Here is a 20,741-nt window from a genome sequence, read left to right as displayed (position 1 = left end):
TGCTTAAAACGCATGACCTCTGCTTGCCCTTGTGCAGATGATGAGCCATACCTAAAAGCACTTTGCCACAGGATCAGGTAAATTGGCTTTTATTGAAACATACTGTAAGATGAGTTGGGGGGGCTGAGGGAAAGATTCCAATTTAAAGCAGGTACATTGCATTTCAGGCTCCCAAATAACTATTGATATCTGCTGTCCGGGAGCAAATCATATCTTCCTTGACAAGTCAGACAGCTGCTCTTTCTCTATCTTCCTTTTGTTATCTTTAATAGCCATGAATTGTTTTGGTACCTTGAAAAAAAATGTTTGCGCCTTACTTGATGGATGTGCTTCACCTCCTGCTATTAGCCCTGGTTCAAGGGGTTCATCTAATGCCTGTTCTTGCCTACAAAATTCATGCCTAGCCCAAGTGCTTTTGAAATGGGAATGTCTGGGTCGGTGCCGTGCACTCGGTGTGCAGTCCCCCTTCCCATCCAGCTGGAGGGGTGAACCAGCTCTCCTGACCATCACGGCACGTGGCATCATGGAAGCAACCTCCTGGGCTCATCTGGTACAGGCTCCTGCTGAGATCAGGACCAACTTCAAAGTTGATTTAAGACAACTCAGGGTCTTCCCCTGTTGACTACCTCCAAGGAAGCAGATCCCACAGCTTCTCTGGACAACTGTTCCCATGTTTGGTTACACTTATGATGAAGATTTTGTTCCATTTGTTTAAGGTACATGAATACTGGTATCTTAAATACAGCAATACCAACCATCGTAAGGTGGGTCTAAAGAAAACCACAGCTATATTTGACCAGTTTAACTCAGGCTTTGAACTGAAGAGACAAAGCAAAATTCCTTCAGGCTATCTGCTGTCCTAAGGCACATCAAAAGCAACAAAGACAAGCACCGTGGAAATGGCTGGGGGATGCCATAGCACAGCTGTCCTTTCCTTTCCTCTGTCACACTTTGCTGCTCCCAAAGCTCAGTCAACAATGTGGGCTGTGTAAGTTTTCCCAAGGATGCTCCAATGCCAAGTGTGCCAGATCAGCCCAAAAACCCTTCGGCAGCAAATCTGAAGCAGGAGGAGGAGGCAGTTAAAACTATGTTATGTCTCTTTACAATGCAAAGGAGGTGTGCTTACCCTGTCCCTTCAGCCAGCACAGCCACTGGGTCACAGCCTCCTGCATACAGGCACTACGCAGAGCTGAGTAAGCTAACAATTTGGATGGCAACAATCTTTTCTGCAGTCCTTCCCTGGCACTTACCCACTCGCTCTGGCACTGAGAAGCACAAGTGCTGCTGGAGATCTGTACCTGTTTGAACAAACTGAGTGGTCTCCATCTAAAATCATCAAAGGACACCTAACATTTACAGGAGCAGCCTTTAAACTAGACCATTTTAAAAGCTGCTTCTAGGAAACATCCATAAGGTGATGAATACCATGGAAATCATGTGTGACCTAGTATTAGCTACCCAGATGCCTCTGCTTTCTGTTCACTATTTGCCTAAAAGATTACGGACTGAGCATCTGTGATTAAGAAGTAGTGCTAGCTGTGTGTCCCTAGTCAGATTTTATATTCCTAAATGGGAAAAAGCAACCCCCTATGGACCAGACTGTACAAAAAGCATCATTCTGGGGGTGAAGGCTACACTAACAAATTTAATATGGTGTTTTGACAAATATATTAATAAATAGGGTCCTATTTATACTCCCCAGTGGTGTATGCACATTGTATTTTCCACGTACTAATGGAGCATTCAGCAATGAGACTGGCCCATCCAACACTGGACCTAGGAAAAGGGCTTTCTGTTTTACCTGTACGTGCTGTGCATCCCTCCTAGCTCTATTGTATTCTCCTTGTATAGCTGAGACCCAAAGAGAGGATTATCATTATTATTTTACCTCACATTTGTATCCGTCAGCTAAAAAGAATACTAGCAAGAAGATAAATTTAGATCATCCACCATGAAATTAACAGCTGTGCTTTGTGATTTGAGCAGGTCCCCAGTGGTACCCTTCCCGTGTTGGCCTGCAACTGGAACGCAGTAAGTTTTCATGTGGATGTTAAAAAGACCCCTAACGTATTACTAAACCTTTGGCAAGTTATCCTCCTAATAGTATTGCTCTGATGATATGTGTTAGTAGGTGAACTTTTAGTACTTTTTCATTAATTGATATAAATCATGGAGTTATTAGCTTCCTCATCAGTACAGGAGTCTAATGGTTTCCATAACCATTGTGTAAAAATGTTTCAGAATACAGCATGCGCTCAGATAATGAAGATAAAGCACTTCGAAAGCCATTCATGGAGAAATTTGCTCATGTCGGTCCCTCACCGTGATTCCAGTTGCACTTCTTGTTCGCAGCTTCATCAGAAGACACAACTGGCCACAGGAGGCTGCCTCCTTTTTTGGGCCAGCACACCAGTTCTTGCTGGACGTGGCCATGGGAGCTGTAGCTGCCGCTGACCAGGTGGCACTTGTCTGTTGACGTGCAGTAGTGCAGAGCCCTAGAAAGTGAAATCTGAGCAGCTGGTAGAATTTGGCACCCTCCCTGACCTAAACAGTGAACAAACATACCGATGCAGAGGGAGATGCAAAACGTAAATTAGGAAAGAGAAAGAAGTGTTGCAGCCATGGCAACACCCCATGCCCGTGGCTGTTGGGGTTTCCTAATATCCAGCTCACTGCCTCTCTGAAAAAGAACCATGTCTTTCTATTTTATGTGTTTTCTTGTTCACTCCTGGTTCATTAGGATCGGGAACAGATACTTCAGAGTGCTGTGAAAAGGAACGTAATGCTCAGATACACATGGTCTGCCCAGGTCAGAGAGTTTACAAAGAAATCCTGGACTGGGGGATTTTGCCCAAGAAGTTGCATTCATCATGATGGTGCAACCTATTGTAAAATACCCTGAGAATGCAAATACTCAAGCAAAAACTATCAAAAGGCATCAGTGACCAAGAGGCTGTATAACATCAACTTTCCCATTAGTCTTGCAAGACAGAATGAAAAGTGATCTGTGAAACTGCGTGATTGCATGGCATGTCGCTAATGATCCAGATGAACAGAGATAGCATCATAACAATTGCTGTGCATTGCTGCCCAGCAGCATGGCAGCCTAATGCTTTTGTTAAAAAGAGAGAAGAATAATTCCCACAGAAATGCTCTAAGCTGCTAACCTGGAGAATAAGGACCAAGTCACCAAAATAAATCACAATATAATTTGTGCCTTTTACACGTAAGGCATAGGCGCTAGAGTGCAATGCGAATTGAAGAAAATGGTTTAACTCTTTGACTATTAACAGGGCAGCCTACACGTTATGCAGAAAGGATCCACTGAGAGGACGCGTGCTGTTCATGCCATTTGCTCTTCCCTTTTTGTCCTTACAGATGGGCCCTACCTGAAGGACTCTGTTAACATTCAAAGCCTTGCAGTGTCCTCCATCATTACACTGTATTTTACAGACCTGGGTCAGCAGGTTGGTTGGACTACAGTAAGTATGTTCTTGTAACAGTAAGCATGACATCTGAGTGTGCACTGTGTTTTAGCATCAAACTGCTCCAACTTCCTCACCCTTCCCTTCCCTATGTCAAATAGTGTAACTAGTATATTAGCAATCAAAACAAAATTAAATTGGTAGTAAACCAAGTTATCAACATGCTAACTCTAACATTCAATTACAGATTAGAAGGTGGACGTAGCAATATTGCCTGAGGAAAAAAAGATCAATTTTTAAAAACATTTTTAACTTATCCAGGGTTTATATGCCCGTGCAGGACCTGTAGCCAAACATATTCATTTGCTGCAAGGCTCCTCAGCTTTGAAATGATATTAACAAACACATAAAATACGGATTTCTGGTGAACCTGTTACTAAAGCAGGAAAATTACTGCATGGGACTGTCCTACAGCAACGTCCTACAGTGGGTCACTACGGGTTTTATTAACTTCTATTGCTAGAAGTTGCTTAATATAATGGACATGCTATTACACAGCTCCTTTTCAATTAACCAGTACAGTCAAGGTGGGTGTTTCTGCCAGAATTGCTTCTGACTTTGGGAAGAAACAGCTTCTGGATCAGCACTATGAAGTCACGTATCCATCTGTCCTGCTTAAGGTCACATTCATTTCTTACTAGCCAGGTCAGCATGTAGCCCCTAGCAGCACAGTCTCTGGGAAGCTTTAACCCCTAAGAGTAAGAAGGTGACCTGTATCTGTCTTTCCCAGCCCCAGCACAGGACCCAAACCTCCAGGCTGTAACAAGAAGGTTACTTCAGTGGAGTTAGAGCAGCCCACACTCTGTGACTGTACCCCTTCAGAGATCTGTGTGTTTGACAAGGCTGAGGCTTTGTCCCACTGATTTCCATGCTGCCATACTAATTAATACTAGTTGAGGTCCTGTGTCCCCTGCTCCCATCCCATCTCTGCTCTAGCATTTTAAAATATCCCTGATGGAAAAACAACTGTGGAATTTCCCTGAAAAGCAAAAAGTGTGAGTAGCGTGGCCTCCTGTTTGCTGCAACTAAGTAATCTGCACGAGCCTTATTTATTCTCTCCTTTCCCGGTGGTTTATGTAGCCTAAGACAGTAACATAACTAAAGCTTAATATCCCATTATAAATAGTGCAGTTATGACTAGGCACTGATAGTGCAGGCAGTGGCATTTTTTTTTACGATTTGATCTGTGTGTGCAGAAAGTTGTCTCCACGAGTTTCTGAATACTCATCTTACCCCATCCTGTTCCACATGCTAAATCGTCTCTATTCTCAGTGGGAGAAATCTTCCTGGCCACATCGTTTAGTTTAAACAGTGGAGAGATTTTATATTATAGCTAGTCTACAGCAACAGAGGAAAAAATTCATAAAAGACTGTATTTTAACAATAGCAATTAAGAATGTATTTGCACACAGGATGTACAGTTTTACGGCTATTTTTACTGTGCTTAGAGCTCCCATTCAAACCCCCTTGCTGTTCCGTCAGATTTATGCACACAGGGAGGGACACTTATGATTTAAAGGGTTGACATTTAAATAAACAAGGCAGAGAATAAAAATATTCTTATCTCATCAGCAAAATGATAGCTGAAGTACAAAGGGCCACATTCAGTTCTGTAAGCTAAAAATAGGCACAGGAGCATATGGAGATGTGCTGTTGCTCCAAGGGATGATGCATTGGGCATGGATCTTGCTGGGGGAAAACTAAGCACAGAGGTCTGTGTGCTGGGGCTTTTCACCTCACTGGGGATCATACTTGAGATGCCTACTTGAGGATGAAGGACACCAAGTCCTTCAGTCTTGGGGATTTAAGCACAGAAGAGGAGCTCGTGTTTTTCAAAAGGTAGAGGCTAGGGGAAAGGGTTACCCACTTTCACCTCCTAGGAGCAGCACCCTTTTGCAGGCATGTTGTAAAAGAAAAGGCGATGCCATGGTCCATTCCCAAGTGAATACAGTTTGGGTCCCTATGTATAGGAACATACATCTCTGAGTCAGGAAACCTCACTTTCTCTTGTGGGGCATGTATGGTCTCTGATTTACAGTCCTTGTCAGACATCACCTTGATGACTCAAGGGCCTGTCGTCTCCTGTTGCCTACTCTCTTAGGTGTTGCCACTTGGTAGGACGCTTCCTTCTCAGCCTCTGCCTTCTGAAAACACGGTTGCACGGTGGCTGTGCAAATAGGTTTGGTTTGTGCTGTGAAAGGTCAGACATCCCCTGGGCTCAGGTTGCACCCCAGCCCTGATGGGCTACCCAAATGTCAACAAGTTTCAGAGGCTGAGCTGCTCTGAGGAAGAGAGGAAAGACAAAATGGTGCGAAGGATTTACGGTTGTCCTCCGCTGGAGCAACTAAGCTCTGACTCTCTCCAGAATGAAGCCCTTTCCTGGGATAACGTGGGTATAAAACCAGCCTCACTTGGCTCTTTTAGAAGGATTCAGACCCTCAAGGTGCATCTCTAGAAAGCTATTTAGGGAGAAAACAAAAACGTTCTTTGCATCATAGATGTTGTTAGAACTATCCCTTTCATCTGTCTTCTTTTTAGTAAAACAAATATTAGCAGAAATACCTAATTTGCTTCTGCACAAGCCTTATCAATTCCCTTACTCTGGGAACTAATACAGTATCAATGATATACATGGGTGGCACGCTTGAGGTTTGCTGACTGATCTGCAGAGAGATGAATGAGAGCCGAGTGTACAGATCTCTTCTGTATGCTCCCTGCAAAGCCTGCACCCCCAGAGGTGCTTGAAATTCCCACCACTGTGGTGATGGCTTTTCATTTTAGATCTCTGTCCAATATGGGGCCTAAGCATGTTTGATAGAGACCTCTTTTTATACACTGCGATGCAGCATGTGACTTTTGAAACATGGTTGGCATTTTACTGCTACAAACGCGTACAGCTGCTGGAGTCAAAAGGAAAAAGAAAGCCATTCTTCCTGCCGAAATTCAGACCAGAGTTAAAGTTTTCCCTGTTTGAACAGTGATTGCAGCTTCTGATTTATCAGCTTCTGTTGTCTAGTTGCTATCCAGGCAGGCTACCAGAAGGATCAAAATAGAACTGCGAAAACAACATGGAGCTGTGAAAAATATATTATGCCTCCAAGTCTGTGAATTTTGTAAGAAAGATTAATCCTGAAACACAGTGCTTCAGTAAATATTTTTTGTAACTGAGTTAAAATTAGGGATTGCTTAAATACTTTGACTCTTGGGAGCCTTAAAATACTGAGGCTGGCAGCAAAACTGCTCCATTTGCTTATCCTAGTTCCTTAGGTTGTTTTTTTGCTTTGTGTTTGCACAGCCCTCCCCTTCCTGCCCCCCATTTGCATGCACAGTTACCATTTCAATAGACTTCTGCTACTATAAACCATATAGCTGGCTGAAAAAAAAAAAAAAGAAGGAACCATATTTAGTAGGATTAAGATTGTATTAAAAATATTTACATATTTTTAATGAGGTGTGCCTGTTTTCTTGGGGGTAAAGGCAGCGTGGTCCTCTACTCTTACTCACATAGTAAAAAATGTTTGTTTTTTTTTCTGCCCTGTGGGCGTAGGTGGGTGATAAATAGGGGAGGAGTAGTTTGCTGTGACCATTGCTGAGAACAAGGAGTTGGTCTTGTGAATGTGGAGTAATCCCATGAAGTCTGTGGGATGAGGGGCTGTGAAGCAATTTATGAATATCGGTGGGTTTGAAAAAGAGGTTGCCAAACTGCTGTAGACTCCTTTCCTTAGCCTCCTCTACACCAAAATCAGCTCTGAGCTTCTAGTGGAGAAGCTTAGGATGCTTTCCCTAACTCAGTAACAGGGGAAGAGAATTTGATAAACGTTTATGTCCTCCTCATGGGATTTAATAAGTAGTACAGATAATTAAAATTTAAGAAAAAAGACAGGATCTGAGGAGTTTGGAGGAGTGGGAGGGCTGTGAGTCCCAGCAAACCAGTGGGTCAGTGTGAAGAAGGCAAATGTAAGAATACTCATATGATTATTGCTTTGGAAGGAATTTGGGATCAAGGTAGGAGAGAGAGCTGAGGATCTGCAGCATGTATAGGTAGAGAAGGTATTTCTCACTGGAAACATGTTAGAGCTTGTGTATTTTGGGGCCAATTCACATGCTGTTGCGGGACAGGACCCTTCCAACTGAGTAATGATTTAATTGAAGTGTGGGGTGCCTGAAGGACTTGGCAGCAATGCCCAAGAAACAGAACATGTGACTCTGTGTAAATCCTTGAGCAGCTTAAGAATGACTACAGCACAAACTGCCAAGAAATTTCCCCAAACTTTTCTGATTGCTTAAACTCTTGGATCAATAGAGAATTTGATCACAGGCGATCTCCAGGAAAAAAAAAAAAAAAAAAAAAAAAGTCATTATTTCCTCTACAGCCACTTTTCCAACTATAATTATTGGTAACACAAAGCACCTCCGGTTTACAGCTAACAGTTTGTACTTGGCAGAGATTTCTGCTTGAGCACACAATATTGCACACGGTGAGAGTTGCTCTGCTGGGGTACAGCTGGCCAAGTCTTGAGCTGATCGGAGTCAAACACCGCAAAACACCGTAACCTTTCACAAAGACAAACTACATACATAAGATCAGTCTTATTTTTCATTTAATTAAGTCTAATAGTTTGCAACCTCCAGGGTTATCAGGAGAGAACAGCTTGCATTTGGCTGATTTCTTGCCATAGTTTTATATTATTTATGCCTTTCCTTGGGCCACATACACTTTTGGCTCTTTGTTACTGCCCAGTGGCAGCGTGAAGTGAGCTGATAAGGCAAGAGGAGACCTCTCTTTTGCTGAGGCTGCCCAACTGGATGATTGGGATTGCTCAGCCTCTGTTTCTAGTAAGGCAAACAGCACTGCAATTTTATCTCCCGGTCTCGGCAACAAATGCCACCAGCTCGTGATGAACCATGCCAGAAGATCCATTCTTCAGGCGCCAAAGGGAGCTAGGGAGCTACTAGAAAAACTATATCTAAGAGAAATTAATGTTTTAGCTGCTGTTGAGCAGAGCACAGGCTGCATAACCCATGTATTGCTGTTCATAGTAATACCCTGGAGTTTTTACTGCTTAAAGTCCAAAGTGAAGGTAGAGAGAATTCAATACGCATAAACAGAGCAAGCTGGTTTATTTTTTTCAGTTATACACACTTTGAACCAATTCTGCTACTAAAGGAGCAAAGGGATACTCAGTGTATGGTGCTGATAAGTACAGACCCTGTCCTGGGTGCATGCAGAAAAACAAGGGACATTGACAATTTGTCGATCTTTACACATATTTGTGAGAAGCTTTAGGCCTTCTAAAACGTAGAAGTCTGGCAAAATTATTGTGGATGGGGAAGTTTGGTCCAACCTTACACTGTGGGTAAGGTGAACACAAAGAGAAGAGTGACCCAGAATTTTGGAAGTGAGGCTCCTTGCCCACCTTGTGGGGTGACCTTGACTGAATGTATCTCCTGTTCCAGCTCTGTGGCAAGAAAATAACAGTATTTCCCTCCTTTACAAAGTACTGTGAGGCTTCGAGATGAAAAGTGCTGTGCAAGAGCTGGTTGGGGTTATTAGTAATAGCCAGGTGTTTAAAAGCACCATTTCATTTAGGTGTCTACATAGCAGATGACGGATACGCATTTTGGGGCAGATTATAGAGCAGATCTCAAAATGCTATTGAAGCCTTGTAAAGACTTGGCAGAAAGTTTGAATTCATAGAGGTCTGTGGTTACACACAGAACGTGAGTGCTTCACTGAGTATATATAGGCACAAATATACATAACGTGCATGTGTACGTGTGTTTAAAAAGAGCATTTGTTAGTTTCCATTTTAAGGAGAAACTTGTAAAGCCACATGCTCTCAGGGAAGAATTTTGTGCAGGGTATGAAGCTGTCTTGTGCCCTGCTGGATGTTTCAGACAGACTCAGGAGAAGAGATGGGAGGAAGCCGTGATTTCCTCTGCCTCTTTCCCCAGAGGAAACAAAGGCCTGGCTCAGGAAGAAGCAGCGTGTATCGCTGTTCTCTCTCCAGCTCCTGCATCAGCTGCAATTTGCCTGTAAAACCCTCCAACAAATCCATCCTATCTCTGGTATTTGCAGTAAATACTGCAATGAAACCTTAAATACTCCTAAATACTGAGTCACTGTAAAATCTGCCCGGACAAGGAGAGTTTCAGGTGCCTCTGTTTGCACCGTTCAGATCCTGTAGAATGGGTCGTCCAGTGCCATGAAAACTGGACGAAAAATCATTGAATATTCAAAAAGCCCTTAATAATTTTACTACCTGATGCAAAACTGCTGCTGCCAAGGATTTCTGCAGACAGGAAAATACAACACTTTTTAAAAGGTGAAGATTTAAAGACGCTGCTAAAACGATGCCATTATCATCCCCAGGTAACTATACGACCTTTAATGAGGTACCAGAGCACATGAAGTAGAAATTAGTCCAGAAATAATAAAGTTCTTTAATGATCATTAGCTCAAGCATACTTTGGGCTGGGATTGTAAAAAGAGTCTAAGAGAGTTTAGATGTGAAGTTTAATGTGATGTGGGGACTTGGGGGGGATTCAGTTGCCTGTTTCTTGTGGGTTCCTCAGAAATCCCAGCTGCTGTGTGTACACCCTCCTATGGTAATGGCCTGTCTGGTATCAGGAGATCCTCCTCCTAACGTGGCACGTACTGTCTCAGTCTGACCCTGGCTCAGACCTGCATCTAATGCCTTTGTCTCACATTTATCAGAGAAACTCGGCTCCGTCTGTTAGATAATTTATATCCTGCAGCTGTTTTTCCATCAAAGTTACCCAGGACACACATGATTTTTTTTTTTTTTTTTATCTCCTGCTGTGCTCAGAGTTTCAGGCAGTGTCCCCAAATCCTTGTCCTGGCTGCAGGTATTGCCCTCACATCACAGCCAACGCTTCCCCTGCTTGAACCCAGACATCCCATTGGCACTGGGAGAGAAACCATTGCAACCAGCACTGACCAACTGGGAAACTGCCCCTACATGGCATGGAAAAGGCTGCGGGAAGGGATCAGCGTGGACAAGGCTGTACAGCCTTTCCTCAGCTCCACTCTCCAGCTTGTCATAAATGAGATAATGTGAGACTATGCCAAAAGGCAACATGATACCAGCTCGGGTGCGCCGTATGGTATTACAAAAAGGGCATGTTGTAAACATTACAGAGAGGAATTAGCTGATGCCCTCATGTGAAGATTGCTAATCTGTGGGCTGTTCATTTATAAAGGTTCTCCTGGACTTTTTTCAGGCTCCTTCCAGTCCATCCCCTCTATTTATAGCTTCCTTTTGCCCTTTTCTGCCTTTTCCCAAGCTGTACATGCAGTCCTATGAGCTCACATCAGAAATCCTTCCATCGCCTGCAGTGGTCCTGTTGGGATGGTGTCAGGCACTGCGCCAGCTGTCCCTACCAGCCAGGAAATTCACCTCGCATTCCCTCTGCGTTACAGGGAGTGAAACACTTCAAACACCTCCTTTCACCTCTGCTGCATTCAGCTCTCCCTAAACAGATCCTTTGCCTCATCAGGTCTGGGATTATAATTCTTGACCTGGCTGTTACTTAGTTTAGCTAGGTGTTACTGGCATAATAACCTGAACAAAGGATTTTTAAAAAAAAATTTTTTTTTTTTTTTAAATTGGGAAATTTTTTAAAAAATGGCCTTTGGAAACTCTAGGGAAGCAGGTACCATCCTGCTTATGTAGGATGAGATACTTTGCTGTCTGGAAAGGAGTTATTTCGTATTGCTTTCCCAGTTCTCTCATCAACTCTAGGAGACAAGGTTGGAGGCTCATGTTGGCTTTCTTTCACCATATTTCAATTGTTTATTAGTAGATGCTTCCCGTTTAGGTATTACTGAATCGGGTTCCCAAGGTCCTGAAAACTAAGGTGATTACAAAAGCTTGGGTTCAGCACCCTGCATGGAGCTCATGCCTGGGAGAGTCTTGATTCAAGAGCAGCACTTTACCTGTGCCACTGAGTAAGAGGTAACCAAAGTATGTAAAGCCAGACACTTGAAAGAAGGAAGATAAGAGAAATGGACACTGTGCATGGTATGAAATATGACATACAGAGTGTGCAGCTGTGGGGAAAAAAAAAAAAGGCAGTCGCCTATTCTATTTCTTCAGGGGGTTAATGATGAATTAAATTCTGTTGAGCTATGTAATAGAGATGTAATGCTCCACCAGGAAAAGATCTTTGTGTTTATTATGGACTACCATATCTGGCTGCACCAAATATATCAAAATAATCTAGGCAGGCCCATGAGATGATAAAGAAAAAGTAATTTTCTTCTGAATATTGGCTGTTTTGGCAATTTCTGCAGAGCATACACGCTGTATGTTTTAAATCATCCCTTTTTTTTGTCTTTTTTTTTTTTTCTTTTCCCCCAGAAACCACAAGTTACAATGTTATCTTTTTTTTTTTTTTTTTTAATGTTTAAAATTTAATATTTTTTTCAGGATTTGTCAGCAAAAACTAGTATCTTAGTAATTTTTCAGGGTTTTGAGAATCTCTGAGAATAATAGCTTGACTGATCCTTAACATACAACTAACAACCTGCAAGCCCAGTTATGAAAATACTAGGTAGGCTTAGCTGCATCTATTTATTGAAAATCAACAGAAAAATAATAGTGCTTGTCTTTGATTGCCTTTGGTTCGAACTGATTGCAGTTTTGTGTTAATTGAAGACCACTTTCTCTTCCTCCTGCTTGAACCAGGGAGCTCTGTAGCAGAGTTTCTCTGGAACTCGCTTCTCACTTCTGGTGAATTTACAACCAATAGGGCAGAGAAGGAGAGCAGAAATTGGATCACGGGAGATGGAGCAGAGGGAAACAGACCGAAACTCACCCAAAGTGTCAAAAAGAAAATACTCCACAGCAGTAAAACTGAAACTCATCTTCTAAAATTGAACGCTACCAATCGTAGCTACAAGCCAGAAATGTGAAGCAGTCATGACAAAGGCAAATACAGTCCTGCCTACTAGACAATACCTACTTTGATTGCAAATCTCAGAGTGCATGCCTCTGCACGGGTGATTAGCGCTTTGTGTGAGATGTGACGGGCACACAGACGAGGCAGGACGCTGTCCCTGGCCTGCACAGCACCTCGAGCATGCTGATGCTGCTCAGCTCCAAAACACTCCAGCCTGGGAGCTGCTGTCGGTGCTGTCAGCGTGGCAGCTGCTTCTCTGGGTTGCTTGAGGGGTGGCCCCACATCCCCCTTCCTATATCAAAATCACCTTATCCGGCCACCTGAATTCAGCTGCCTGTAGCCTTGGCTGGATTTATTTATTTATTTTTAATAAATGCTGAAGCTCTCCTCTTCCTTTCAGCACCTGAAATCAGACAGGGGGTGAGGAGGGGACGCTTGGGGCAATGACAAGTAACCACAACCTGGTGCTAAGTCCTGCCAGTCTTTTCCTGGCAGCTTTGTTGCGTGCTCACGCTAAGCAGATGATGAAAGCTGGCAGCTACGGGCATATTTCGTGGTGCATCCCATGGCTGAGGGAAAAAGCTTCACTGAAGCAAGCAGTTCACTGACCTGTCCAGAGCATATTATCTATACATCTCTTTCCTGTACTATCATTGCCTATATTTAGTGCACTAGGTTCTAATGGCAGAGGCACTTTCTCAGTGTTTGCAGAATGCCTAGCACAATAAGCTCACAAACTGCTAGGAATAGACCAGTACAACTGTTACTGACACAAAAATCTGATAATTCTGTGGCTGTGGTGTGTTCTACAGCAATGTGGGTTCTCAGACACTCCTTACTCTCACGTTTCCATGCACACAGACACGTTACTGCTCTTGGGCTCATTCAGAGTCTAAATTCCATTTTTTCCACAAATGTCGTGGCGTCACATGGAAAAAAGAATGTGACATTTCTCCTCTAAACAACACACAAGTTTTTTACTTTTGGACACAGTCTTGCTATTAAAGGCTGCTGTTTCCAAAGCTTCCTCCTGCAGTAGGGGAAAAGAAACGGTACTAGGGGTCCCAAAGCAAGGAAAACTACGTGTAGAGTATTTGTGCCCGAAAAACTTTCTGTTTCAAAGCTCTTCTGAAGAGAGGTAAGAGGAACAGATGAGGGTCAGAGTGCGGGCCAAATACTGTTTTTGGGAAAGGTAGTCTAAATTCAGTGTTGCTTCCTTAAGCCGTGGGTACTTACCTGTTACAGTTAATTCTACAGCAGTGCAAATGGCCACCTTAAAGCCAAACAGCCCGTTAGTTAAAAACCTTAAGCAATACTATGCACTTGAGTTGTGATTTACCAGCTACTGGCCCTCATAAACATGTAGGACTGTACTTTTTGTACTGCTATTTCATTACAGCAGAGATGGATGATCAAATCCAGACCTCACGTCATCCTAACCATGCTTTACTTCCTCTAGCTGTTTTTAGCTTAATGATCTGCCATGACAAAAGGCGATAGGACTGTAGCAAACCAGAGCCAAAACATAAACCTGAAAGTGGCTCGTGGCATTGTATGTCCCCCTTCCCTCCCCTGCTTCTTCCCTCCTCTCAGCTTTGGAGGCTACCTGAGGTTGCAGAGGAGAGATGAAATTGTTGCTTTCTGCTCTACAGACTGACTTTATTTGTCCAGTTTGCCCACTATGGGATGCTTCTAGAGATGCCTGAATAGGGCAATCCCTTTTCAACAGCAAACAGAGGCTCAGAATACCGTACACCAGGCAGGCTGGCCCTGCTCTTCTACCCACTGCCAAATTTCAAGCCATGATCCCTCCCTTCCAGATGACTCTGCTAGCAACCAGGATTCAAAGCTATGTTTCCTTCTGTCGTGCTTGGTTGGCTTTGGACCAGTGCCTTGCATAATTGCAAAAAACACTGGTGCAATGCAAGCTGCCTTCAGCTTTCGGGCATTCGTTTTAAATGGTATTTAGATTCAAAATAGGGATCTTATGGCACAGTCAGAAGTAGAAAGAGGAGATAACTGTGATTTTGACCATCTTTCACAAAACCTTCACGATTGGGTTAATGTTCTGCACAGAAAGCTTTCTCATTTGCTAGATGGATTTTACTCCGCTGCTAAAGAGACAGCAGAAAAACACCTATATGTCATTTAAATCCTCAAAATGAAGCTGAAATGACACTTGAAGGATGAATGGGTGTTGTGGATGGGGTTATTCTTTTTCTCATGCCTTTATTGGCACAATTTCCCACTCTGATTTGGCTATTTTCTTTTTCATTTCTAGTTTTTTCTAACAGAGTACACCGGGCCTCTTCTAATATATCTGCTCTTTTACATTCGCCTCTCAACTATTTATGATCAAGTGGAAAGTACGAAGAACTTCCGCCACCCAGTGGTTCAGTAAGTGACACTTGTGTGAGCTGTGTCCTCGAGGACAGGGAGCCAGAGGGGTGGTGGCTGGCTTTGCAGGGCAGGGTCCTGGAAACTGGTCCCCAGAGTCAGTGTTCAGAATTTCAGATGGCTCTCATCGATAGCAAATTGGAGTTTTAGCAGAACTCCTAAGCCTGGCTGAAAATACAATTCCAGTTGCATCACAATGCAGTATTTGCCCCAAATTGTTTGCACTCTAGCCACGCAGCCTGAACAGAAGGTAAAATAATGAACGTGGGGTAGTAACCCAAAGTCAGGCTTGACAGAGAGGAGAGGACAAGACTTCAGGTGTCCCACTCTCTTCAGGTGTCTCTTCACAGTGCCTTCCCTCTCACACAATGGGGAGCCCTCCTGCCAGCTTTCAACTAGGTGCTCACCTTAGTTTTGAAGCTAAGCTCTTCAAAGAGTAATTGTTCTCCAAGGCCATGTGCCACATATTTGAATTTTGAGAGTTTTAAGAAATTAAATTCAAACAGCAAACAAAAGTAAGAGCTTAGCCACTTCTATGGAAGAGTGAAAAGCACATGTTGTATCTAGCTCTACAGAAAGAAAAAAAAAAAGGAGCTCACACAGACGCACAAACCTGACAATTTTGTTTCTCTCCATCACTGTAAGAGTACCCCTAACAAGAAAAACAAAACACCTCAGCTATGATACAATAGTTGCTGACCACAAAGAAATGCAGCCTGGTTCGTCTGCTAGAACTGAAGAGTGTACCAAAAAGAAACGAAGAGATGACAGCTGACCAAGACAACTTTTTAGGACCTATGATAGTCCCTGCCACACCCGAGCCTTTTGCAAGACTCTTGAAGAAACAAAGCAGATCTGATTATGTGAGTGATCAAGAACTGCTGCAGATGAGAAAGCAGCAAGCAGCAAAACACCATAAGTGCCTCAGAGGCTCCTGGCTTTGCTGCCACCTGCCATGACCCTTCCACAGGATGGTGGTTTGTGCACCAGGCTGGGAACTTTGCACATTTAAGGAACATGTATTCAGTCTGATTGTCCCCATTCTGGGGGTGTTAGTGGAGAGACATTAAGGGAGTTAGTGGAGCTGGGAACAAGAACACAGAATAGATGATTTCAAATCCAGAGTTGCAAAGCATTTGCCTTCCTTCTTTTGCTCACATGCTTAAAAAGAGAGAGTTTTTGGAGGCACAGAAAAGTCAGAAATACTTTTACCTTCTTTTAAATGGGCAAGGGGTGTGTGGAATCCTTCCAGTGACCCCTCCTTAATGGGTTCATCATCAGCCAAATCGGTTATAAAATTCCCAACAAAGCTGGAAGTTTGCTCTAGCCTTTGGTTAAGTTGTTAATCATTTGAAATTTTCCTAGCTCAAATCTCTCTGGTTTAATTACTTTGAAATTGTTTAATCTTTGACTCTGGCTACCATACAAGATGCATAATAGAAGTATTTGAGATTTCACATGCTGAAAGCCACTTTTCATTTATGCCTTATAATTGGTTTGCAGTGAGGTAGGCTCTGGTAGCATGGTAAATGTAACCAAGATAAAATGCCACCAGGAATCACTCTTGACATTTGTTTTTGAAACTCAATCTCTATGAGCCGCAACTCATTTTCTGAAGCAAATCAGCAGTGCCTGTTATTGTTTCATAATCTTCCTCAAAAGAGAATCAGTATAATAATTCCTACAACAATTACCTCATTTCTTTGTAACGGGGAACAAAAAAGCCATCAGAATGGATTAACTTTGCAACAAAATCTCATTTTGTGTCCACAAGGAAATGAAATACAAACTACCTCCATGCAGATACTGGAGTTGGCAAAGGACAAGGAAACCATTCAGAAGCAATTCAGAATGTTTTTAAATGTCAGCCACATCCTACAGGAGCATTAAGGTAGCCTTAAAACATGGGAGACGTCTTTTGGAAAAGCAGACGTCTGCTTGTATACACAGCTGTCCTGTTTTAATGTCCTGTCAGGGCTGTGTATCACACTCAGAGCTTTAGGAGCTCTTTTTGATTCAAGGCTAGTAAAAATAAGCTGCTTCCCTACAACACAAAAGCAACTTTGTATAACACTGAAAATGATTCTATTAATCTTTGGTTCCAGATGCTTCAATTAAGACAAAATCTTAAATCCCACAGTTTCACTGTGACTCTGCAGTTTTGGAATATTAGTCCTCGTTCTTTTCATGACATTAAACTGTGAAGTAATAAAAATAAATCTTTTGCTTACCTTCATTTCCTTTTTTTTTTTTTTCCCCCTCCAGCTTGGCCTGCTTCTGCCATTGTTTACACTACATCAGACATCTTCTGGAGACGTTATTTGTTCACAAGTTTTCTGGAGGGCACACTCCTCTGAAAAATATGATAAAGGTGACTGTGCTTATTATTTTGGCAAGAGAGAATATCCTCATGTTGAAGTAGTCCTTGGAAGAAGACAGGAAAAAAAAAATATTTATTTTCTAGCCCCAGCGATTACGATTAGTCAAAATATAAATATGAGAAAAATCTCAGGGTCATATCCCCAAGGACATGAATTGAAATCGATGTCCATTTTAGCTCCTGCGTGTCAGTGTCCACTTTGGCTCATCTACCCAAGGGGCTTATTGTCATGTCCAGGATATTTTTCAGACTGAATGCTATTTTATTATGAGATATGCTGCTGCAATAACTAGCAATGCTGACAGAAATCACAGTCCACTTTCTTGGTGCAATAGGAATACAGTGCAAGAGACAGCTGTTGCATTAGGAAGTTAAAAGCTAATTAAAAATACAAGTATATATATATCTCATTCTATAGATGGAAGCCTCAGTAAAGCTACATAAAGTCTTCTGTCTCCCAAAAGCCCTCCGAATTTCAGCCATGTGTCATTATAAGCTCTCCTTCCTTTCACTTCACTTACTGAAACTCAGTCATTTTGCATCACCCCACTCTCTGTCGAGCCTCTCTTGCAAAGTTTTGCAAGACATTTAACATTTCTGTGAAGAAGATAAACATACGGTCAGGATATCTCCATTTCGGAGTCAGAAAGGAGCTAAGAAGATATGCACAACTAGAGATGCTGTGTTACAATACACGTTTTTGAAAAATAAAAAGGAATATAAGCTACAGCACCTATTTGGCTTAGGAGCCAGAGTGCCATTTCTACAGTGATCCATGCATGTGGGAGTTAAAGACCCACAGTAACTGTTGTCCCCTCACGTCTGTGGCACATGCACCAGAGTGGCATTGTATGGAAAGGTTGAGAAGAGTCTGACTTGCTGCCCTGCTTTGGGATGGGGCTGTAGCCAGTGCCAGCACACTACCTGAGAAGGTACGAAGTGTGGGACCTTTAACTTTGACACGTAGAAAGGCTTTATCCAGCCTCCACAGTCTTTTCAGCTGGCTGGCTGGTGAGTTTGGGTTTTTTCCTTGTACAGAGGATGGGAGCAATGACCCTTAAGAAGGGCAGGAACACAATGAAATTATCTCTGCTTGAGCTTTTCCAAACCCATGGCTTTGGTCACCGAGCAAAGGTAGCTGGGGTGCTGGCTTTTCACAAATGGATGGAGCCAGGCTGAATCTATGGTGATAGGTGCAGTACATAGCTTAAAGGCACCGAGGGCCTTTTTTCACCAGGTTTAAAACAGGCCTATTTGGATGTGCCCTTTATTATCTCAGCTGCTTTAGCGTTCTGTTTGGCTAGCTCTATCTTGCCTGGAAATACTGAATTTAAGGTATTGTCACAGCTCAACTGTTTTAACCAGCCGCAGGCTTTTAATAGTTCAACTCAGAGAAACGTGCCCTTCAGTGCTGGAATCAAATAATAAGAAGAAAACAAATGTCAGTCCCTACAACAGGAATGAAAAACATTCAACAATGAAAAATCTGCACTGTGCATCCTTTTCTATTTATTTATTTATTTATTTATTTATTTTTAGTGGCTTCATAACATCTTAAAAGATCTATATTCTGTAACTCACAAAGCCACTGCAAAGTCTTTCAGTAGTCATCTGGGTTTTGCACTTATGAGAATTTATAGTTGCAGTTCACACTTGCTTTGCATCCTTTCTAACAAAAAAAAAAAAAAGTATTTTTTGTCCATTCCAGGGCTGTGCCTTTTACTGGGGATTCACTTCTTGGATCGCATACTACATCAACCATCCGCGATATACGCCACCATGTATGTATAAGTAGAGTGCAAAATTTACCTTTGTTTTATTTAGTTTTTGGGGTGCAACCTTAAATCCCCCAAAATCGGTAGATGTTTTGGTTCTCACATCAGATGACATGACTAACCTGGACAGAGACTGGCAGAAGGAAGGTTGGTGTGCAGGTGACACTCCTCTTGGGTCCCTGATAGCTAATGTGCAAGGCAGTAATGCTGCAAACAAGACTGAAACCTTCTGAGACACCATTTTTATCAGTCTGGGCCATTCCATCAGTAGGTACAACTTTATTTATAGGGAAAACTCTTTGCTCAAGATGCAGCTTGAAGCCAGAAGCTGTGTTTATTCCTTTATGCCATAAAATGACAATTATATAACGGGTCAACGCTGGAGATCACCAGCCCTCTGGCACAGTTAGCTAGATAGAGTTATTTTGGATGTAGGAGAAGGTGACCTCCACAGCCACATCTGAAGATGGTTATTTTGGCGACAGGTAAGGAAAGCCGAGCAGATAGTTAGAGAAGGGAATGCAGGAGTGGTAAATCAGACCAGGCTGACAAAGGGCCCATGAAGAACATCTGCTTAGCAGCTACATACTCAGCTGTTGACATGTGCTGCCCATTCTGGGCAGGAGCTTTCGCATATGCCCTTGGCAAACAGAGCCATGCACCAGCCAGAGAAAAAACATTCGCAGAAGTAAAGGCTGGATGAGGCTTGGTCAGTGAAGTGAGGGACGTACATATGGTTTATGGCCCTCAGCCATGACCACGGTTTACAGGAAAACTGTAACTTTGGAGATGAACATGGTACTGCACTAGAGTGGTCTGGGGACGATAGCGAAAAGGAGATGGCAGGTGAAGGGCAGGTAAAAAATGTGAAGGATAAATACACCTCTTGTATGGTGAGACTGTGAAGCAGATACAGTAAAGCCTCACTACTCAAAAAAATAATGTCTAGCTTATGTCCTGGGTTCTCTGCTCAAGTAGATAGAAGGGTCTGTGGACAAAACATAGGGATAAAGATGTAACCGCCAGCCTGGTTCTCCCACTGATGTTCACTTTGTTCCTCCCCTTGCCTTTCCAAGGATTATAACCACCAACTGTTTTGACAAAGTACTTGGATGAGTGAAGCTGACAAATGATAGGAAAAGTTAGGTGAAAACCGCCTTGAGATCAGTGGTGGAAAGACTGGCATTTCTAGAGTGCCTTTGCTATTTGCATTGTCTTCATACTGCGTGATAATATCCACTCCTTCTTGCAGAGCCTGTCAGGAAAGAAGTATTTCTGCTCCTCAGCACTAGATTAATTTCACCCATAGCAAACCATGTGCATACTGTAAAACGCAATTTATCATTTCATTCTATTTTCTAGCATTTGGCCATAGACAAGTGTCTCTTGCTGCCCTTGGTTTTCTGGTAAGTACAGAAAATATATATATTAATGATTGTGTAATAGGAACAATTCATGATTTAGCAAAATGCAGTAATGCTGCTATGCGTGTGTGTATATATGTCCACTCTCCCAGTCCTGTGTCATTTGACTGGATTTAGTGATAATCTACCAAGGTTTCTGGGCCAGGAGGTCTCCTCGTATTACGTGCCTATACAGAGCTTAATGTAATGCACTGCATCTGCAAGCTGTGAGGACTACATCAGGATTATTACTACTCACAGCCGTGCAAGTATTTGTAAGAAACAATTCACCTGGATCATTCTGAGGATGTATTTCAAACAGGCTATTCAACACAGGTTAAAAAAAAAATTAAAAAAAATCTCCTGAGAGATATAA

General features: G+C 42.6%; 1 protein-coding gene across 6 annotated transcripts in view; it reads left to right on the top strand.

Annotated features, from left to right (window-relative positions):
* The window catches only part of TECRL (trans-2,3-enoyl-CoA reductase like), a 64,792-nt gene that overhangs the window by 31,168 nt on the left and 12,883 nt on the right, over nt 1–20,741 (top strand). For 5 of the 6 annotated variants that reach the window (XR_014317451.1, XM_082759794.1, XM_082759792.1 and 2 more), the window contains exons 3-8: nt 1,987–2,031; nt 3,379–3,482; nt 14,692–14,807; nt 17,073–17,178; nt 18,896–18,968; nt 20,325–20,368. Coding sequence is in view for 5 of the 6 variants with exons in the window: in XM_082759794.1 (XP_082615920.1) it covers nt 1,987–2,031; nt 3,379–3,482; nt 14,692–14,807; nt 17,073–17,178; nt 18,896–18,968; nt 20,325–20,368 (488 nt within the window). In the remaining variant the exon portion in view is untranslated. The remainder of the gene's footprint in view (nt 1–1,986; nt 2,032–3,378; nt 3,483–14,691; nt 14,808–17,072; nt 17,179–18,895; nt 18,969–20,324; nt 20,369–20,741) is intronic. The other variant, XM_082759791.1, reaches the window with a different exon arrangement.

This window comes from Aythya marila (assembly GCF_965140915.1).
Source record: "Aythya marila genome assembly, chromosome: 4".
In the NCBI taxonomy this organism is placed as follows: domain Eukaryota; kingdom Metazoa; phylum Chordata; class Aves; order Anseriformes; family Anatidae; genus Aythya; species Aythya marila.
Note: the sequence above shows the minus strand (reverse complement) of the source record. Positions and strands in the feature narration are given on the sequence as shown.